Raw genomic sequence first — 18,485 nt, forward strand, 5'->3', positions numbered from 1 at the left:
ATGTACATGAATGTCACATTGCCCTTCTCCAGTTTCATCGTGGGTTTGCCTGCTGCTAAGATTAGCCAAACCCACGGAATGTCAAAGGTCACACTGTCTGAATAAATACAGGTCATCTGGCACCAGACGGGTGTCACAGACTATCCAGACCTCCTCTGCATCCATTTGGGGAGTATCTCTCGCTCACTTCATCCAGTTACACGGTAAAAATGTGCATTCTGCTTTCTGCTATTTTGCTGTAAATTGCTACAAAGTGTAAATTGCTACAATACTGTATCCTGTATATATAATATTATTTTTTATTAAAAAAAGCATCTGACAGTAGCATATATGTGTGTGTGTGTGTGTGTGTGTGTGTGTGTGTGTGTGTGTGTGTGCTGTTAATGTTTTTTTAATAAAAATAAAAATGACAATTATAATAATTGTTTTAATATTAAAATGCTTTAAATGATAATAATTTTTGCACATTTAGGCCTATTATTAGTCAAACTAACTGTCAAAATAATTCCTAATTCTTTCTTAAATACATAAAACACAAAACACTGATAATCTGTATTATTTTAGAATGAATTCATATTTTACCAGCTTTGTTGACTGTGCTTGGAATTCAGCCTCCCAAAGAGCCGTTTCAGTAGCCGTTTCAGACCATCTTTCACAAATGAAATCCTCTTCTATAGTGCTGGATTTCAGCCATTAAATGATTTTCTATATTTAATTTGGCCTTTGGTTGAATGCAACTTGAGCGGGGGGAGTTAGAGGTTTGTTTGGAATGTTAAGAGCCTCTTGTGGAGCTGGTATTCAATGTCCAGTAGACAGAGATGCAATGTTATATACCAGACCTTATTTTATTTCTAAACGCACTCGTTGTTTTTTATTTATACCCTGATAAAATATTCCTAAAATGCAGTTTACACGTATGCCAAGGTCATATATTCGCTTACATACATGTCATGTAGTAGATCGGTTCCACTGCATGTGTGAACTTTGTCACGTAGCCCAAAAACGTTTACCCCGCCTCCAATTGTCCTAAAACCACTGCCCTTTTGTTGCGTCATTCTTAAACCCGCCTTTCAAAGCACAACAGCCAATCATGTCTCTATGCCCTGTTCATCGAAACATGGCTCGCGTCTTGATTGGTCAAGCTACCCTAGTCTAGTAAAATTGCTTGTAATTTCCGTCCTTTATCGCAATTCATTGCATCCGTAGAATAACGTGACTACGTTGAGCGTGTGATTCGGAAACCATCGCTTCCTCAACCCTTTTTACTTGGTGAGTTTTTACTTAATGTTAATCGCCTACATCCAAGGAAACAAATATATTTGACCGATGTTTCTCTCGCTAGTCGCTTTTCCGTTTTGATGCAAACAAGTTAACTGTTACGTGAGCCACACAAGGTCATTCATGCTTGTATGGAAAGGACATGTTGCAGCATGAGCTAGCTAACAAGATGTTGCTTGTAGAATATAATAGATATAGTGCTTAAGGTAAGGTTTGCGATCAATGTACACCCAAACCTGAACCCTTGCTTGGGCTCCTTGATTTAATCAGTCTCCTGATTCATTACTTGATCGTAGGTCACTGTTTTTGTAATGTGATTCACGTGCCTGTACTGATAATCTGAGTGATTTTCATTTAAAAAATCATATAAATCTGTTTTCCACACCTTTCTCCCTAAAGTCAAGATGCCTCACGCTTACCCATTCCTCACTCCAGAGCAGAAGAAGGAGCTGAGCGATATTGCTCTGAGGATTGTGGCCCCTGGCAAAGGCATTCTTGCTGCGGATGAGTCAACAGGTACTTTGGGGTTTTTAAATTTTTTCCAGGAACCAGTTTATTTGCTCGTCCTTTTATTTCTTACTTCTCGTATTGTTGATCCTGTGCAGGTAGCGTGGCGAAGAGGTTCCAGAGCATCAATGCTGAGAACACAGAGGAGAACAGGAGACTGTACCGCCAGCTGCTGTTTACCGCAGACGACCGTGTCAAGCCTTGCATTGGTGGCGTCATCCTCTTCCATGAGACGCTTTACCAGAAGACTGATGATGGCAAACTTTTCTCCCAGCTCCTTAAAGAGAGGGGCATGGTAGTTGGCATCAAAGTGGACAAGGGTGTGGTTCCCCTGGCTGGCACTAATGGAGAGACCACCACACAAGGTGATTATCTATGAAATGGATTATCAGGTAGTAAAAATAACACATGGTATTTTATAACCTTTCATATCAAGTTAAATGCTGGGATTTGATGGACTTTGTCCAGAATTGAATGGTCTTGGTTTGCTTGGGACTCTTTAAACCCTTATTTCTCTCTGCATTCCTAGGTCTTGATGGGCTGTATGAGCGTTGTGCTCAGTATAAGAAGGATGGGGCAGACTTTGCTAAATGGAGGTGTGTGCTGAAGATCACTCCCACAACTCCCTCTAGACTGGCCATCATTGAGAACGCTAATGTGCTTGCTCGTTACGCTAGCATCTGCCAGATGGTGAGACATTTACAGCTGTATATCCACACACTATATTTTTTATTTGTTGAATGCTGTCATTCAACATGGACACATAATAAGTGACGGTAAAAACATAATGTTACAAAAGATTTCTATTTCAAGTAATGCTGTTTTTTTATTTGACTTATTATTCCTCCAAGAATCCTGAAAAAAAATCATCATTTTTCCATACAAATATTAAGCAGCGCAGTGATTTTAAACATTGATAATAAATGTTTCTTTATTAACAGCAAATCATCATATTAGAATGATTTCTGAAGGATCATGACATTGTGACACTGAAGACTGGAGTGATGATGCTGGAAATTCAGCTTTGACATCACAGGAATATCACATTTTAAAATAAATTTAATAAGAAAACGGCTATTACAAATTGCGACCGTCAATATCACACTATTTTGAAAAACGAATCAATGATGGTGATTCATACGTGACTGTTGCCCTGTTTCCACCGAGTACCCTAAGTACCTCCAAGTACCGTGGAGATTAGATTAGTCTGGTGACGTAGAACTGCGTGTGACTTTCCAGTTGGGTTTCGTCCTCCGCATATAAGCAAAATGGGTCATTTTGATAAAGATTGATAAAGCCTGAACCTCGTCATAGGTCCATCGAATAGCAAACAACTCCTACTGCACAAACCGCAACAGACTTTTAAAAATAGTGGTTGAAATAAAATGCTGGGTGAACTCAACCAATCAGCAGCACCCAAGTCCCCACCCCCAAAAGTTCCTAAACTTTGAAAAAGTTCTACCTGGTGAGCAGGGACTTTTTGAGGGGGAAATTTTTATCCAGAACTTCATTTTAGCCCCTAGTCACTGCAGTCGAAACACACCTAGTTCCTGCGGTGGAAACGCGGTTTACAGCTTAATCTTACCAACCCCAAACTTTTTAACACCACATATGCTTTTATTATTGACATATCTCCTTTCTCATTAGCATGGTATTGTGCCTATCGTGGAGCCTGAAATTCTGCCTGATGGTGAGCATGACCTGAAGAGGTGCCAGTATGTGACTGAGAAGGTTCTGGCTGCTGTGTACAAGGCCCTGTCAGACCACCATGTCTACTTGGAGGGCACTCTGCTCAAACCCAACATGGTGACTGCCGGGCATGCCTGTTCCCAGAAGAACACCCCCCAGGAGATAGCCATGGCAACTGTCACAGCTCTTCGCCGCACTGTCCCTCCTGCTGTGCCTGGTTAGTAAAACAACCACAATTACTTACTTAATCATGGCCGAGTCTTTATCTTATCATAGGCCTGCTGAATAATTTCTTGAGTATGTAATTATCATTTCCTCATTCCTGACCCTTTTTGCCACCTTCTTGATACAGGTATCACCTTCCTGTCTGGAGGCCAGAGTGAGGAGGAGGCCACACTCAACCTGAATGCCATGAACCAGTGTCCCCTGCATAGGCCCTGGGCCCTGACCTTCTCATACGGCCGTGCCCTGCAAGCATCTGCCCTCAAAGCCTGGGGTGGCAAGAAGGAAAATGGCAAGGCCTGCCAGGAGGAGTTCACAAAGAGAGCTCTTGTAAGTTTCAGTTACTTAATATCATCTGCTGGTTCCGACTGGTCTGGTCTGGGTATACAAAAACTTTCTGTAACCATTTTTTTTCTCTCTCAAGCACTGACTTAAATTGTGGTACAAAAGTCTGGGCATCTTTGAATGTAAACATATTAACAGTACTAATAAATTGTTTATATATGTGTATTGATGAATGCAAAACTATAACAAATTTGTTTAATGTAATATTATTATATATATATAAAAAAACATTGTACACATTCCTAGTGTATTGTATAATATAAAATAAATGTATATAAAGATATACAGTGGCAGCTCAGAGATGTAAAGTAGGATTTAAGTATAAAATTAAACGAATGTAGGCATTGATTGAAAGCTACTGTATTATTACATTATTCAAGACCAGTTAGTGATTTTTTTTTTGTGTGTCTATTTTAATACCTCTATAATTTTAGAGGTGAACTGTCCCTTTAAGGACAAGCGTTTACAATCACTAGTCTGCGTTGCTAAGACCTGCTCGCATCTCATAGTCACGCAACTTTACTTTCACTTTAGACATAACTGACTGAGTTTATATATGTTGTTGTTTGACAGTATTAGTGCAGTAAGACTACGCAGTCCAGTAATCACGTGTCTGACAGGTGCGCGCACTCAGCGCATGTAAAACGCAAATGAAATGTTTAACCGGCAAAGCTTTAAAACGTGGCTAAACAACTCCTAACTTGATATGACTATGACACACTCAAACAGAGCCGAAATAAACTGATATAAATATTTCAAACGCAGAGAAATAGAAATAATTAATTAAATGCAAAACCAAAGCGCGTATTGAACCGTGAATGCCGTACCAAACGGTTCAATATTATACTGAGTATTGTGGCATCCCTAATATATATATATATATATATATATATAATCTAACAATAAATACCGTTTTGGCACTCTTAAACGTGGTTCAAGAGATCAGTGTAGCCCTAGTGAACGCGATCATCCCTTCCTCTTTACTACGTTACAGAACAGTATAAACATAAATTAACATCAGATAATATGTTGGAAGATACAGTCCAACTTACTGAAATCCATATATTGTCTCTCATGTAATCATTCAGTGTTTCAACTTCAGAAAGACGTCAGTAAAACAGCTTGTAAACAATGTCTCACAACTCAGAAAATCCATTTGCTGAGCATTGTTGATAGTCAGTGTAAGGTCACCCAAATCGTCCCAATGAAGGCTAATAATGGCGTGTGAAGGTCGCAATGCGTTCAGTCTTTTCAGCTGGACAAAGGATTTAATTCCAATCCCTCTTTATCTGACTCCATTTAATCATAGTTTTAAATTTAGGTTAGAATGCCAAATAGTTATTTGGTCATTTATATTTAATAGTTTAACTACACATTTAATTATTGTTTTACCCTTTGTTGAAATTATGCCCGTTCATAACCTGAATAATTTCAGAGCAAGTCAGAATCAATCAAAGCGTAACAATTTATTAACAGTCAGGTAAATGTATAATCCAATTACATAATCAATTCAAAGGCATCCTAATCCATATAACATCAAATACTCTGAAATAAAGAATGAAATGTTTACCTGACTACTGAAAATTACATAATGCTGTCTATCTTGAAACGTCCAGCATTACAGGCTGACCTGTTTAAAGTATCAAGCCCTGATCTCTTTACAACATTTCTTTAAATAACCTGAATAGATGCAAAAACTTTCAAATGTAAAAATGAGTTCACAATGGGAATTTGCATTAATCAAGTCCTATAGACTTGTATTGATACAAAGGCCAAATGGCTAAAAGCCACACCCATCATACCAAGGCAAGATGCCTCTAAAACTCTTAAAACATTTATGATTTTCTAGTTTACTTCTGTGGAGTTGAGATATTTGTACCAGTCGCACTGAGACATTTCAAATGATATCAAACACATATAAATTTGAATTGTGTGGATTGACATTGCAATAGAGAGATTTTGGGTGTATTTTCAGGGATCTCAGCATGAGAGGGGCATAGGAATTGGGGGAGAGGGGGTCAACAAGGAAAGATGTAGATTAGCTGATACTGAGGTGAGACCTGCGTCTCCAGTGGTGCGTGAGGGACAGTTCAGATGTTAATTTCCTTTGTTTTCTCAGAGTCATTGTTCCTCAGTTAGACATTTTGGCATCTGCTAGTTTTTCAGCCTTACAGTCAGCAGGAGTGGACAGGGGTGAGAATTGCAGTTACAAAATTAGGTTGCCCTCAGTGTAATCTTGTCAAAATGATGGACTGCTTTCAGATTTTTCTGTCACTGCTGAGAAAATTCCATCAATGATGGAATTTCTTTGGTTAACGCAACCTCAGATATACATACAGTATTGGGGGTAATACAAGTTGCATAATCAGATTGCTTTTTTTTCAAGTAACTAGTAAAGTATAAAATTACTTTTAAATGTACTTAAATTGAACTTTTTAAAATGAATACTTTTAAATGGTTACTTTAATTTGTTTTTACTAAGTTACTTTGTTGTCCCATTTATTGACTGTTGTGTATGCGGTGTAAACATAATGGTTATTATTTTCAGTATTCCTCAAAACGAATAAAAACAGTGGCATGCAAATTCAGAATATTAGGCAAACCTTCAATAAAATATGATAAATAATGCAGCATATACTTTATGTATTTAATCTCACTTTATTAACCGTACAGGTGTGAATTTGCATTTCCTTCAGTCTGATGCTGATTCAAATGATTTCTAGTGTGAAAGGGCCTTTATATTTGCCAACAATCTAAGAGTAAATACAATTAGTTACTCTTTAGGGAGTGATAAAATATTGTAACACCTTATTTTTAACATGTAACTTTCCCCAACATTTTATTTATATATATATATATATATATATATATATATATATATATATATATATATATATATATATATATATATATATATATATATAATATAATTTTTTGTTTTTTTTATTTATTATTAAATTGTATTTTTTACTTAAAAGACTGAGTAATTTATTCTGGAGGTGATTAAGCATTTCATATGTTAATGTTTTAGATTAACTTTAATCTTATTGTCTTGTGCTTCTATCTCCAGAACAACAGCCTGGCCTGTGTTGGGAAGTATGTGTCCTCAGGGGATAAGGGTGCTGCTGCTGGAGAGTCTCTCTTTGTGGCCAACCATGCCTACTAATCACAAAGAAGCCTTTTACATTGCAATCCACATCTTATTCCTAAAGAATCACTGAACCGAACACATCTGTGCTCCGAACTCCATCATTTGACCCATTCCCTGTTTCTTTCTAGTGTTTGTTACTTCCATATGTGAAACAAAACTATGAAACTTAAAAAGAGTAATAATGGTAATTTAATAACTTGATGTCCGGATGTTTTTTACCCCGATCTCCCCCCTCTTCCTTCTTTTAATAACACTCCCATGTGTTCTACTGTTAAACTCTAGAGAAATGTTGATCTTATACTCGTAGTTCTTTTATGTATTTGACTTGCACAATGCCTTTCAGGGGTATATATTATTATTGTTATTTTTTAATATGATACTCTCTGCGAAGAAAAAAATAAAGCATATTTCACAGCTAACCCCATTAGTTTTTTTGTGGTGTTATTCAGATAATATGTCTTTGTGAGGTTTTATGGCTGTCAGCTGGAACATTTCCTTCTGAACATTTGTCTGTGAACCAACCCAGGTGCAAAAATGTAAATTTATAGGATGATTCTCATAATGATAACCATGTCTACAGGACTGTAAGACCACCTGAATGCTATGGTGTTCACACAACACAATGCTGACAAGATGCAAAAATTACTGACCTTTGCTCATAAGGCAGTTCTGACCAACAGCAAAAAACAACAACAAAAACATATTTTCAGATAAATTCATGTGAGAAAGTGGGTTGATTTTTATGCTCATACTTAACGCACTTTGCCAAACTGTAAAGAGCACTCGTGGCCATAGTCTGAAGGTTTTGTTGCTTTGGAGATCTGTTTGTGACAGCAAAATCTGGCCAAAAGTTGTTTAGTGTGACTGAGCTTGTAACTTTACATCACACATTAAATTTAGCTGTTTCCACTACTAAGGTACGTTCATCTCAAGGTAAATGCATTAACTGCAGCTAGGTTCAGTTTGTTGGCAAATGGCAAAAGATGTATGGCCTGAGTTCATGACCATAGAAGTTTCAAAGGAGACAGCCATCCAAGAGGCTCCTGCAAGTCTATGTCAGAGCACAAACAACTTGCAGTGTGAATACTGTACATTTAATGTTGTTGTTGTTATTATTGTTATTTAGGATTTAAACACTTTGGAAAAAAAATGTTATCTTTTTCTTGTAAGTTTCCTACAGATTAACTTATATAGAAATACGACATCTATCACCGGCACCGCACACATAAGTTACTTCAGTACTAAGCAGCTATCGTGTTTTTCTGGAGCCAATTACCCTCCTCTGCCCCCAGCTCTCCTTTTAGTCAGGATTTGGCATTCTGATTCCCCTTGAATCAGATTAAATTCCCAAATTATGTTGTACATTTGAATAATTACATTAATGATCTCTGCAATTAGGCTATATTATGTTAGTTTTGTTCTGTGTACCTATGCACTGCACTCCCTTCTTGGCCAAAACTGAACCTTTCCTACAATCCCACCTACTAATTGACAATCATCTTTGACGATAGTGGTCCTGACAAAATTATCGATTATTAGATTTGTAGATTATAAATGTTCTTACAACTCTTCTTATGAATTAAGAAAATTTGTAAAAAAAAAAAAAAAAGTGTGAGTTTTCTAATACATATTCTTACCAATTTTGTAATCAACTGCAGTTCTGCAGTTTAGTTTTTGATGCATGGAGACTGGCCAGCAGATGGAGACAGTGATATGATAGCAGTTCATGTTATTAGTTAAGAGTTTTCTCTTAAAATCTATTCATAAAGCTGCTGAGAGACATTATTTTAAAAGTTTCTCCTAAATCTGCAAGTTATGAGCAGATTTAATATGTTAATATGTTTTGTGAATACGGCCCCAGATGTCCCGATTGCCTAATGGAGAACAGTGTTGACTCATGGGTTTGGTAACTAAAATATAGAGAAACTGATTACAGTCAGAAGAAACCAGATTTTACTGTCATTCTTTCAGCTTGTAGAAACACCCTCACGGCAGTGTTAACTAGTTTTTTGGTAATATAATGCAAATAGGCAATAAAACATATTAGTGAAGTGAAGCCCAAATATGGTAATCCATACTCAGATTTTGTCCTCTGCATATAACCCATTTAAGTTACACATGAGTGTGTAGTTACACACTGTGTACACACACACATACATGGTTCCAAACAATGGATAGCCATTCACTGCAGTGCACCGGGAGCAATTGGGGTTTAGGTGCCTTGCTCAAGGGCACTCAGTCGTTTCCTTCTGGTATTAAGAATCAAACCTGCAACCTTTAGGTTGTATGTCTGACTCTCTAACCATTAGGCTGTACATGTTAAATTTTCTAAAAGAATGAAAATAAAAAGTTGTTAGATGTACGATAACCATGGAAAGACATTTATCACAACCTGAAAAGGGTCTGTTGCACCAGTTGTGCATAGCTAATTTCCTGATAATGGACCACTCCTGTGAATATTTTTGTGCTATATTCTGCAGATAGCAGTGATCTCTGGCATATTTCTTACAGAAACCAAGAAGTCAAGGTTTAGCATAGAACAGCCCTGCTGGTATTGTGTTAGGGGTAATGCAAGTTACCTTGTAAAGTAATGCATTACTTTTAGTCATTTTTTTAAATAAGTAACACAAAGTTCCCCATTTATTGACTGACACTTCTCTTAGGCTACTTTTGTCCCCATGTTGAGAGAAAGTAAAAGTAGAGGTGTTGTGTGCGCTTATAGGCTATGATTTTTATTGGGAAACACTTTTAGTATAGGGAACACATATTCACTATTTAGACTAATTAGCTAATTTAGGCTACTGCTTAGTAAAGTTTACATTGTTTAAGTGTAGGTATTGAGTAGGATTAAGGGAATAATGCCATAAAAGATATATGAAAAGACAAATATATGCTTTAGAAGTACTAATAAACATAGTCAAGCAAAATATGTGTGTGGCTTGAAATGTACGGTACTAATAGCATTTTATGCGGGAAAAAATACAAACACATTAATTGAATTGTATATATCCATATTATGATGACAAGTAATGAAGAGTTTTTACCTCTAAATGAATTCCAGAGTGCTGGGTGCCTCATCTTGAAACTGAAGGTTGAATGTAGTAGATTGCAAATACAGCAGCAAGTCCCATTGGAAATGTTGGTGTGATGCCCTAAGAGATTACACAGTCCTCAAAGGTGATCATCCAACCTTTAACTGTGACTTGCCCAGTTGCACCTGAAACTTCAAGTCAAAGCATACATATAATCTTGTGTAAATGATATATAATGTGTCTATCAATGGATCTAAATGAAATATATACCAGGCAGTATCAGACTAGGACTTGCAGGAAAGACTAAATTGTCTTAATGTGAGCTGAAGTAGCAGACACTTGTAGGGAACAAATACATTATTCTTACCATAATAAGATTTTTAAGAAGAAAAATTATAAAAGGTCAATAATTAGTAAACACTAGGTGAGAGCAACATACAGGCAAATGAGGTAGGCTATGTACAGTCAAACTGGTAAATAGATTTGGCAATCAAAAAATAATGGGTAGCAATTTTATTTTTTACAGGTATTGGGGGAGTTCTACTGCAAATGTAACCAAATTTAAACAAAAAAAAAAAACACCCAAAAGTAATATTGTTTTGGCTATTCAAATCTGAGCCTCACTGTTAAATGAAATGTTCAAATCCCAAGCAAGATCAGCTCCTGAGCACCAGTTTGATATCAAACATTATTTGCAAAAGATTTTAATTACCGTTTAATTTGTAGACCCGATAGATGTTGATGAAGAACACTCAATGATGTGCAGCACGTCATCTAAACTGTGTGTCCTCTTCTGGAAAATCTCCTATCCAAATAATGTTTCCTGAAGTCTCCCCAGAAGTTAATGGCAAATTATATCTAGGTTTTATTAAAGAATATAATAAATAATCATATTTACATAATTATAAATCATAATTACATATAAACATAAAATAATTTAAAATAATCAGAGTAAAATCCAAATGTATTTGTAGATATATTGTGCAATGGGAACAGTCACTGCCGTCGATGGGAACTATTTACTCCTCGCAGCAGTGCGCTTGGTCGGATCTATTTCTGTGTAACACACTGTGCTGTTGTGATTTTAACTTCATTTGTGAGATACAATGAAAGTGGAAGGCAGTGGATTCGTGTCGGTCTGTTTATCTGACGTTACGCCGCTGCATACGAGCTATGACCATTTAGATACACCGTTTTTATGAATGTCAGCTGCTGAACCCACAGCGAGAGAAGTTTTCTGTATGTGACAGTTTTCTGTGTAAGGTCGCAATGGATCGAGCATTAAACTCTGACCCTGTCATTACATCGGACACTGAAGGTGGGAAGCTTTAATGGCACTTTAACCGTATTTTATGATTTATAAAATAAGCGTTTTTATCCTGGCCTGTGTTTTTCTCCATAGGTCGTTTTCAGCGCTGGAGAAATTGTATTGGGTTTTGGTAATTGAATCTTCTGTACACTTTTCTTAAAGTGATACGCAATATGTAAACTAATCTTCATTATCTCTATCTAGGTTACTGGGGCTTTGCAATAACTTTGCATACGTGGTTATGCTGAGTGCAGCACATGACATCTTACAAAAACAGGAATCTGGAAACACAACAGCACTCGTAAGATATTTCTGAGTTTGGATATTATTATATTGCTAAAAAAAAAGATACCACAACTTCATCCTTCCCTTGTGAAAAAGAAGTGTGCTTGATTGTGCTGAATATGCATGTGTACTTTGAATCTTAAAAGTATATTTTGAAAACATTGTACTTACATAAACATTGTACATATATAAATAATATATACATACATGTGTACATACATAAACTTTGTACATATATAAATGCCTCATTCATTCATATTTGCAAATAATATAATTAATGTAATAAGGGCGCGTGTTCTTAAAGAGAGTGTTTATTAACACACTTTCAAGGGGTGGTAAAACACAATTTCACTTTTCTAACTTTAGCTAGTGTGTAATGTTGTAGTTTAAGCATAAACAACATCTGCAAAGTTACAACGTTCAGAGTTTAAAGCAAAGGGAGATATTTGCTTTTAAAGAAATCAATTTCTAAGGACTACAGCAAACGGCCGGTTGGGAACTACAGCCTTTTCTTCCAGACTTGCTGACATCAGCGGGTTCAATATTTGGTGTAGGCGGTTAGCGAATCACAACACAGCTGGGCCAGCTAACCAATCTGAGCCCATCGCGTATTTTTGAGGGACTGGCTTCAGAACCAGGAAACTATCAGACCGTTTTTACAAGAAGAGACAAAACAATGACAATGAAATATTTTAATGACATATATGTCTGTGGAAGTTACTTTCAGTTAAAACTGCTTAAACATTAATTTGAGAGTAGCTTAAGCCTGGTCTGTGAAACTGGGGGATAAAGATGTACCGTTTGTGTACCGTGTGTTGATGTGTTTAAGTCCAACATAAGTATACCAAAAACACTTACATTTAACTAAATACATTTATTATTAATTTAAGCTTTAATACAATTCCTGAAAATAATACATTCAATTCGCAATTAATATAGTCATGAGAAAAAGTTAGGACGCCCTATTGAATTCCATGGTTTCTGTATTGGCCATAATAATAAAAAAACATCCTTGGTAGGTCTTAAAATTTGGAAAATAAAACCTCAGACAACAACACATTATTTGTTTAGCAAAAATAAAGCCAAAATAAAAAATCCATGGGTGACTGTATTTTCTTTAAAGTATGTTATATTATACTATTATACTTATACTATACCATAATAAAATCTACTTTTCCCGCAAGGTCTGACCACTCATGTGTCTTTTTCTTTCTTTTTTCACGCACTAGACTTCGGCTCCAAATGGCATTCACATAGAGATCAGGAACAGCAGCAGCCGCTATGACTGCAATCCTGTGTCTACTGCAGTACGTCTTTCTTTCTTTCTTTCTTTCTTTCTTTCTTTCTTTCTTTCTTTCTTTCTTTCTTTCTTTCTTTCTGTTCAATTGTTCAACTCTTCAAACTGTTCCTGTTCAACAACCTGTTTCTCATATTGGCTTTTTAGTGTATGTTTAAATATTTGTTCAGGGAATGACACTTTTCTTTCTGTTTCTAGGCTGTCCTGTTGGCTGATATCTTACCCACCCTCATAATCAAATTCACAGCACCTTTCTATATACACAAAGTGCCTTATGGGTAAAGTTGACAAGCACTTATTTGATGTCTAAAAACAGACCGGTTTAGATGTTGCAGCGTAGATGTTGCAATTATGTAATCTAAAGAGATGGATATTATGCAATAATGTCAGAAATCAATGCCAATCCTGTTAACAAAGTTTATTAAAGTTTAAAGTTTCGTTTGTTTATAGACCTGTACAGTGTTTTTTCTGTTAAAATGATAGTTCTGTGGAAGACAAAAATAATGATCCCTTTAATTATTAATTAGTAAGTTGTTTGATAATTTTCCTTTCTCTTTTATTATGAACAGTTTCCGTGTTTTGGTGTGCTTCTTTACGGCAGTAGTCAGCTTCCTGGTGGTGTCATTTTCTTCAACTATATGGATGAGCATAACTGGTAATAAACATGACCTCTTTTGTACTGGATTAAATTATATCTAAGTGTTGTGATGGATTTCTGAATCTTTCCTCAGGTGTCATCTTTGCCAGTATTAGTTCAGGATTGGGGGAGCTTTCCTTCCTTTCCCTCTCTGTGTTTTTTAGCAGGTAACGCCTAGAAACTCCATTCATTCATTCATTCATTCATTCATTCATTCAAACTGTTTAGTAATGGGATGTTTTTGTACCTGTACAGTATGCACTATTTTTTAAGTGAAAAGTAACAATTACCTATATTAATATAACCTTATTATGTTATTATTTTGGTCATTTGGTCTTTTGTTCCAGTATTATCTGTGGTTGTGTGACAATAGTTGTTGTTGCACACACGCACTATGTATAGTATTCACTACTATTGAAAAGTTTGGTGTCTGTAAAATATTTTTATAAACAAATTAACTTTTAATCTGCAAGGAAGGATGTATTGTTCAGAAGTGGCAGTAAATACATTCATATTGTTGCATATTTCTATTTCAAACAAATGCTGTTCTTTGGAACTTTCTATTTATTAAATAACCCTGAAAAAAAAATATCAAGGTGTCCACAAAAAGCAGAATAACTGTTTTCAACATTGATAATAATCTGAAATGTTTGTGTAACACTGAAGACCGCAGTACTGGCTGCTGAAAATTCAACTTTACGCCACAGGAATGATTTACATTTTAATATATTTTTAAATAGAAAACAGTTATTTTAAATTGCAATATTATTTCTCAACATTGCTGCTTGAACTATGTTGATCAAATAAATGCAGCCTATATGAGCATAAGAATCTTAGAAAAATCGTACCGACACCAAACATTTGAATGGTTGTGTACATTCTGCATATTGCAAAAAAAGTATGAATAACATGTTAGTATGCTATTTTGAGCATATCTCAATTTTACTTGCTGTTTCAATATTTTGCTTCTGTTTTTCGGCCTCTTTAAGGGATGTGTTAAGTGGCTGGGGGTCTGGCACGGGGGCAGCAGGAGTAGCTGGAGCTTTCCTCTACTCCGCATTTACACAGGCCGGTCTGACACCCCAAGTTACATTATGGATCATGCTGGTTGTCCCTGTTATTTTGGCTGTTAGGTCAGAATACATTTCTCTACTCTCTTGGTTGTACCTGCTTACCAAATTGATTGCATAAACATATATATATTTTCTAGCTATTTCTTCCTCCTGGTGTTCCCACCTGCCTTCCCACAGTGGAGACGGGACGAGGTTGGCCACGGTTCTTCCAGAAGGGCGAACTCCCAGGAGAGGCGCCCTTTAATTGAGGAAGAGACTGATACAGATGAGGACTCTGAGCCATCTCCGGAAGAACAAGGTGTGTACATTTAGAAACTGGTTGCTTGTATTGTTGCACCTTTTCATACTCATGATGATGTGTGTGATGGTCCATTCAGATAACTGTACTGGCCATGCTTTCTTCCTTCTGACAGAAGGCCATCACATCGGACCCCTGACCTTCACTGACCAAATATATATTATTAAGGTTAGACGTGCTGTGTGCATCCAGTTTGGTGTTTCTTGTCTGCTTAAATGATACTGCATCTGTGTTGGCCTTTATATAGGTAAAGTAATTTTTGTTAGATTTTTATTTTATTTTATATGATTTATTTATTTAAAGACCTTGGATTTTATACTAACACCTTTCAGAATGGATGCAGTGTAGATATTGTATTACCATTTTTATCATAGGGCTTATCGTCAAATTTGTCACAAATTCTAATTCCTACAATAGTTTAGAATTACTGAGATAATATTTAGTTAGTCATGTGATCTCGGTGGACATCAGAAATGCTGTTTATTTCTTTTGAGGTTAATTTTTTTTAATTACTTGGTGCACATTTATTTTAGGATAGCACTGTGTGTATGTATTTTTGTTTTGTGTGCACCTTAATGTGTTGCAGTCAGGAAATGCACATCCTCTTTGATTCTATTACTTATTGCAGTATGCATGCTTACACATATGATCTCTTTCAGGATCTGCTGAAGTTTATTTTTCCTCTTAGTGTGGTTTACTTCGCTGAGTATTTCATTAACCAGGGACTGGTGAGTGTATTCTGTAACAGTCTCAGATAACAGTCAGAAAGCGTGAGACAAGAGTAAAACTCTCAATATCACTCTATTTATATTTATTAATCTCTCTCATTAGATGGAGCTGCTCTACTTTCCTGACTCTCCACTCTCACATGCAGAACAATATCGCTGGTAGGACACATCACATATCTCTTTGTCATGAATTATTGGGGTTGTTACTTCTTTATTTTGATCACAAATACAGTGAAAACAATATTGTTGTAAAATATAACAACAATTTAAATGTTTTCTATTTTAATATATTTTAAAATCTATTTAAAACTGTATTCCTGTGATGGATGGCAAAGCTGAATTTTCAGCATCATTACTCCAGTCTTCAGGGTCACATGACCCTTCAGAAAACAATTTAGTATGATGATTTCATGCTCAAAAAAACATTTGAGCTATTTTTGTGATGTGATGTACGTGGTTTTCAGGATTCTTTAATGAATAGCAAGTTAAAAAACAGTATTTATTTGAAACATTATTTTTTAACATTATAATCGTCTTTACACTTCTGATAAATGTAATGCATATTTGCAGAATAAAAGCATTTAAAGGAATTAAACGATAAAAGCATTAATTGATTTTGTTTTTTTTAAACATATTCAACCACGTTTTACAAAGGTATTAAAAGGATTAAAATTATTAAAATTTAAATAATAAAATGATAAAATGAAATAAGCTATGATTCTTCCATTTTGGCCTAATCATATATACATTTTCTTTATTTATTTTGACATGAGGGTGAATATATAATGACAGAATTAAAATTTTGGGCTGAACTCTAATGTTGTTTCATTCAATTTAAATGTCAGCAAATGCTCTATGTGTGTCATTATCTCTCCTCTGCAGGTATCAGACCCTTTACCAGATTGGTGTGTTTGTTTCCCGCACATCTCTTGTTTGTTTTAAGATCCGGAAAATTTTCATTATGTCTCTCTTACAGGTGAGATCTGAAGCTGATGCACAACTGTACATAAACTACTACATATGCAACAGTAAATACAAAACAATAGTAAACCTATTTAAAACTCTTCATGACACCGATCTCTCTCTCTTTTTCTTTCTCAGTGTGTGAATGCTGTTCTGTTGGCTTTCGCGGTATATTACCAGTTCTTGCATTACCCATGGGTTGTCTTTATTATTGTCCTCTATGAGGGTCTGTTGGGAGGAGCAGCCTATGTGAATACCTTCTATTTCATCAGTGAGGAGGTATTTGAACCTCATTCATCTCATTCATTTGATTAGATACAACATGTATCAGTCAATGGTCTCTAAAGCATTCTCTTATGTTGTGTTTCCGTACAGACCACCGAGCGTGACAGAGAGTTTGCCATGGCTACAGCAAGCGTAGGGGACAGTCTGGGAATCGCTCTCTCTGTAGCTGTCTCTTTTCCTGTTCACCAGTATTTCTGCTCATTATGAATGAATGAATAACAATGTGTGTTTGTGAAAGATAAGGACATTTATATTGTCATGAAAAATCCTCTTAACACCTTGATTAAAAAAAAGCCAGATTACATTCCATTTGAGCTTTGAACTAATGTCATAATTTTAATCTTTTTTGTAACTAAAAATTCTGGAATCAAATGTATAATGTTTCCTAAAATGATTCTTTAAGTATTAAAATATTTTTCTTGAGGGACTTGTGTGTCGCTCTCATGACCCCTGTTGGACAATCCCCAACGAGTCGATTTGTCTTTGCCTCGATTTATAAAGCATTTTCATTTCTCTTTTTGTGGCTAATGGTGACGGTTGCAGGTCCTCACCCTTGGTTTTGTATTTTAACTTATTAAGCAAACGTCTGCAGTCTTGGCAACTGTGTGTTGCTTTCTTAAGAATCATTACTTTCATTTCCCATTCCCTGCCAGTTGCATGTGATTCATGCAACAAATTGAGCAATGGAGATCTGTATTATAATGGGCACTAGATGGCAGTACATAGTTGCAGTTCTGTCTGAGCAGTAAAGGGATGTCTGTGATTAAGGTGGTGTCTGGCTCACATTTAAACGAATCATGTGACTTGTCTTCATCAGTCAGCTGAGTTGACAGTACATTTTAACCATATTTCAAGATTTTTTTTATGATGATCTCATAGGCCTACTCTTTTTCTGTTCTTTCTTTCTTTCTTTCTTTCTTTCTTTTATTATTTTATATATTATACTGTATATTCTATTTTTTCTACTTGTCTATATTTGTTCAATATTTTTATACTATATTTTGGAAATGACTAGGCTACTGTAATTTTTTTTTTGTAACGTGACTGGCATTTAAAAAACGTTAACAAGATTTTAAAGACAAAAGTATAAAAATACACATAAATATGAACCCAAGTTGATCAACAACAACAAAAATCGCTATTTTAAGTATATTATTTCTGTAATAAGTACTTTTTAAATGTATGGTAAAGTTACATTTTACAGTACATTTGGCCAACGCCTATTTTAAACACCTATGATATGTATGCAGGTTTACAACCTCATTGACAATGCATGGACTTTTGTACACATGGTATAACTACAGCAAAAACTAAAACTTGAATAAAAACGGTGACCATGTACATGCATACTGTCCGTGTTATTTGTCAACAAATTACTTTTATTTT

General features: G+C 35.6%; 2 protein-coding genes across 4 annotated transcripts; both read left to right on the top strand.

The window, feature by feature from the left end:
• Positions 1 to 52: 52 nt before the first annotated feature.
• Positions 53 to 7,611, top strand: aldoaa (aldolase a, fructose-bisphosphate, a). 2 transcript variants are annotated; one of them, XM_067419368.1, is made up of 7 exons: positions 53 to 203; positions 1,678 to 1,794; positions 1,884 to 2,150; positions 2,315 to 2,475; positions 3,433 to 3,691; positions 3,827 to 4,026; positions 7,112 to 7,611. In XM_067419368.1, the coding sequence occupies exons 2-7, from the start codon at positions 1,683 to 1,685 to the stop codon at positions 7,205 to 7,207; spliced, it is 1,095 nt and encodes a 364-aa protein (XP_067275469.1). In that variant the 5' UTR covers positions 53 to 203; positions 1,678 to 1,682; the 3' UTR covers positions 7,208 to 7,611. The 2 variants fall into 2 exon arrangements, with proteins under 2 accessions (XP_067275469.1, XP_067275476.1); XM_067419375.1 differs by lacking the exon at positions 53 to 203 and adding an exon at positions 1,132 to 1,269.
• A 3,655-nt stretch (positions 7,612 to 11,266) lies between these two features.
• On the top strand, positions 11,267 to 17,526 carry cln3 (CLN3 lysosomal/endosomal transmembrane protein, battenin). Of its 2 annotated transcripts, XM_067419398.1 has the most exons (15): positions 11,267 to 11,542; positions 11,627 to 11,663; positions 11,738 to 11,834; positions 13,048 to 13,125; positions 13,314 to 13,393; positions 13,685 to 13,770; positions 13,847 to 13,919; positions 14,742 to 14,885; positions 14,963 to 15,123; positions 15,239 to 15,291; positions 15,783 to 15,851; positions 15,955 to 16,010; positions 16,734 to 16,827; positions 16,953 to 17,093; positions 17,190 to 17,526. In XM_067419398.1, exons 1-15 carry the CDS (start codon positions 11,494 to 11,496, stop codon positions 17,304 to 17,306), a joined length of 1,335 nt encoding a protein of 444 aa, XP_067275499.1. In that variant the 5' UTR covers positions 11,267 to 11,493; the 3' UTR covers positions 17,307 to 17,526. The 2 variants fall into 2 exon arrangements, with proteins under 2 accessions (XP_067275499.1, XP_067275508.1); XM_067419407.1 differs by lacking the exon at positions 11,627 to 11,663.
• The last annotated feature ends 959 nt before the right edge of the window (positions 17,527 to 18,485 follow it).

Source organism: Pseudorasbora parva, chromosome 2, assembly GCF_024679245.1.
Source record: "Pseudorasbora parva isolate DD20220531a chromosome 2, ASM2467924v1, whole genome shotgun sequence".
Taxonomy (NCBI): Eukaryota; Metazoa; Chordata; class Actinopteri; order Cypriniformes; family Gobionidae; genus Pseudorasbora; species Pseudorasbora parva.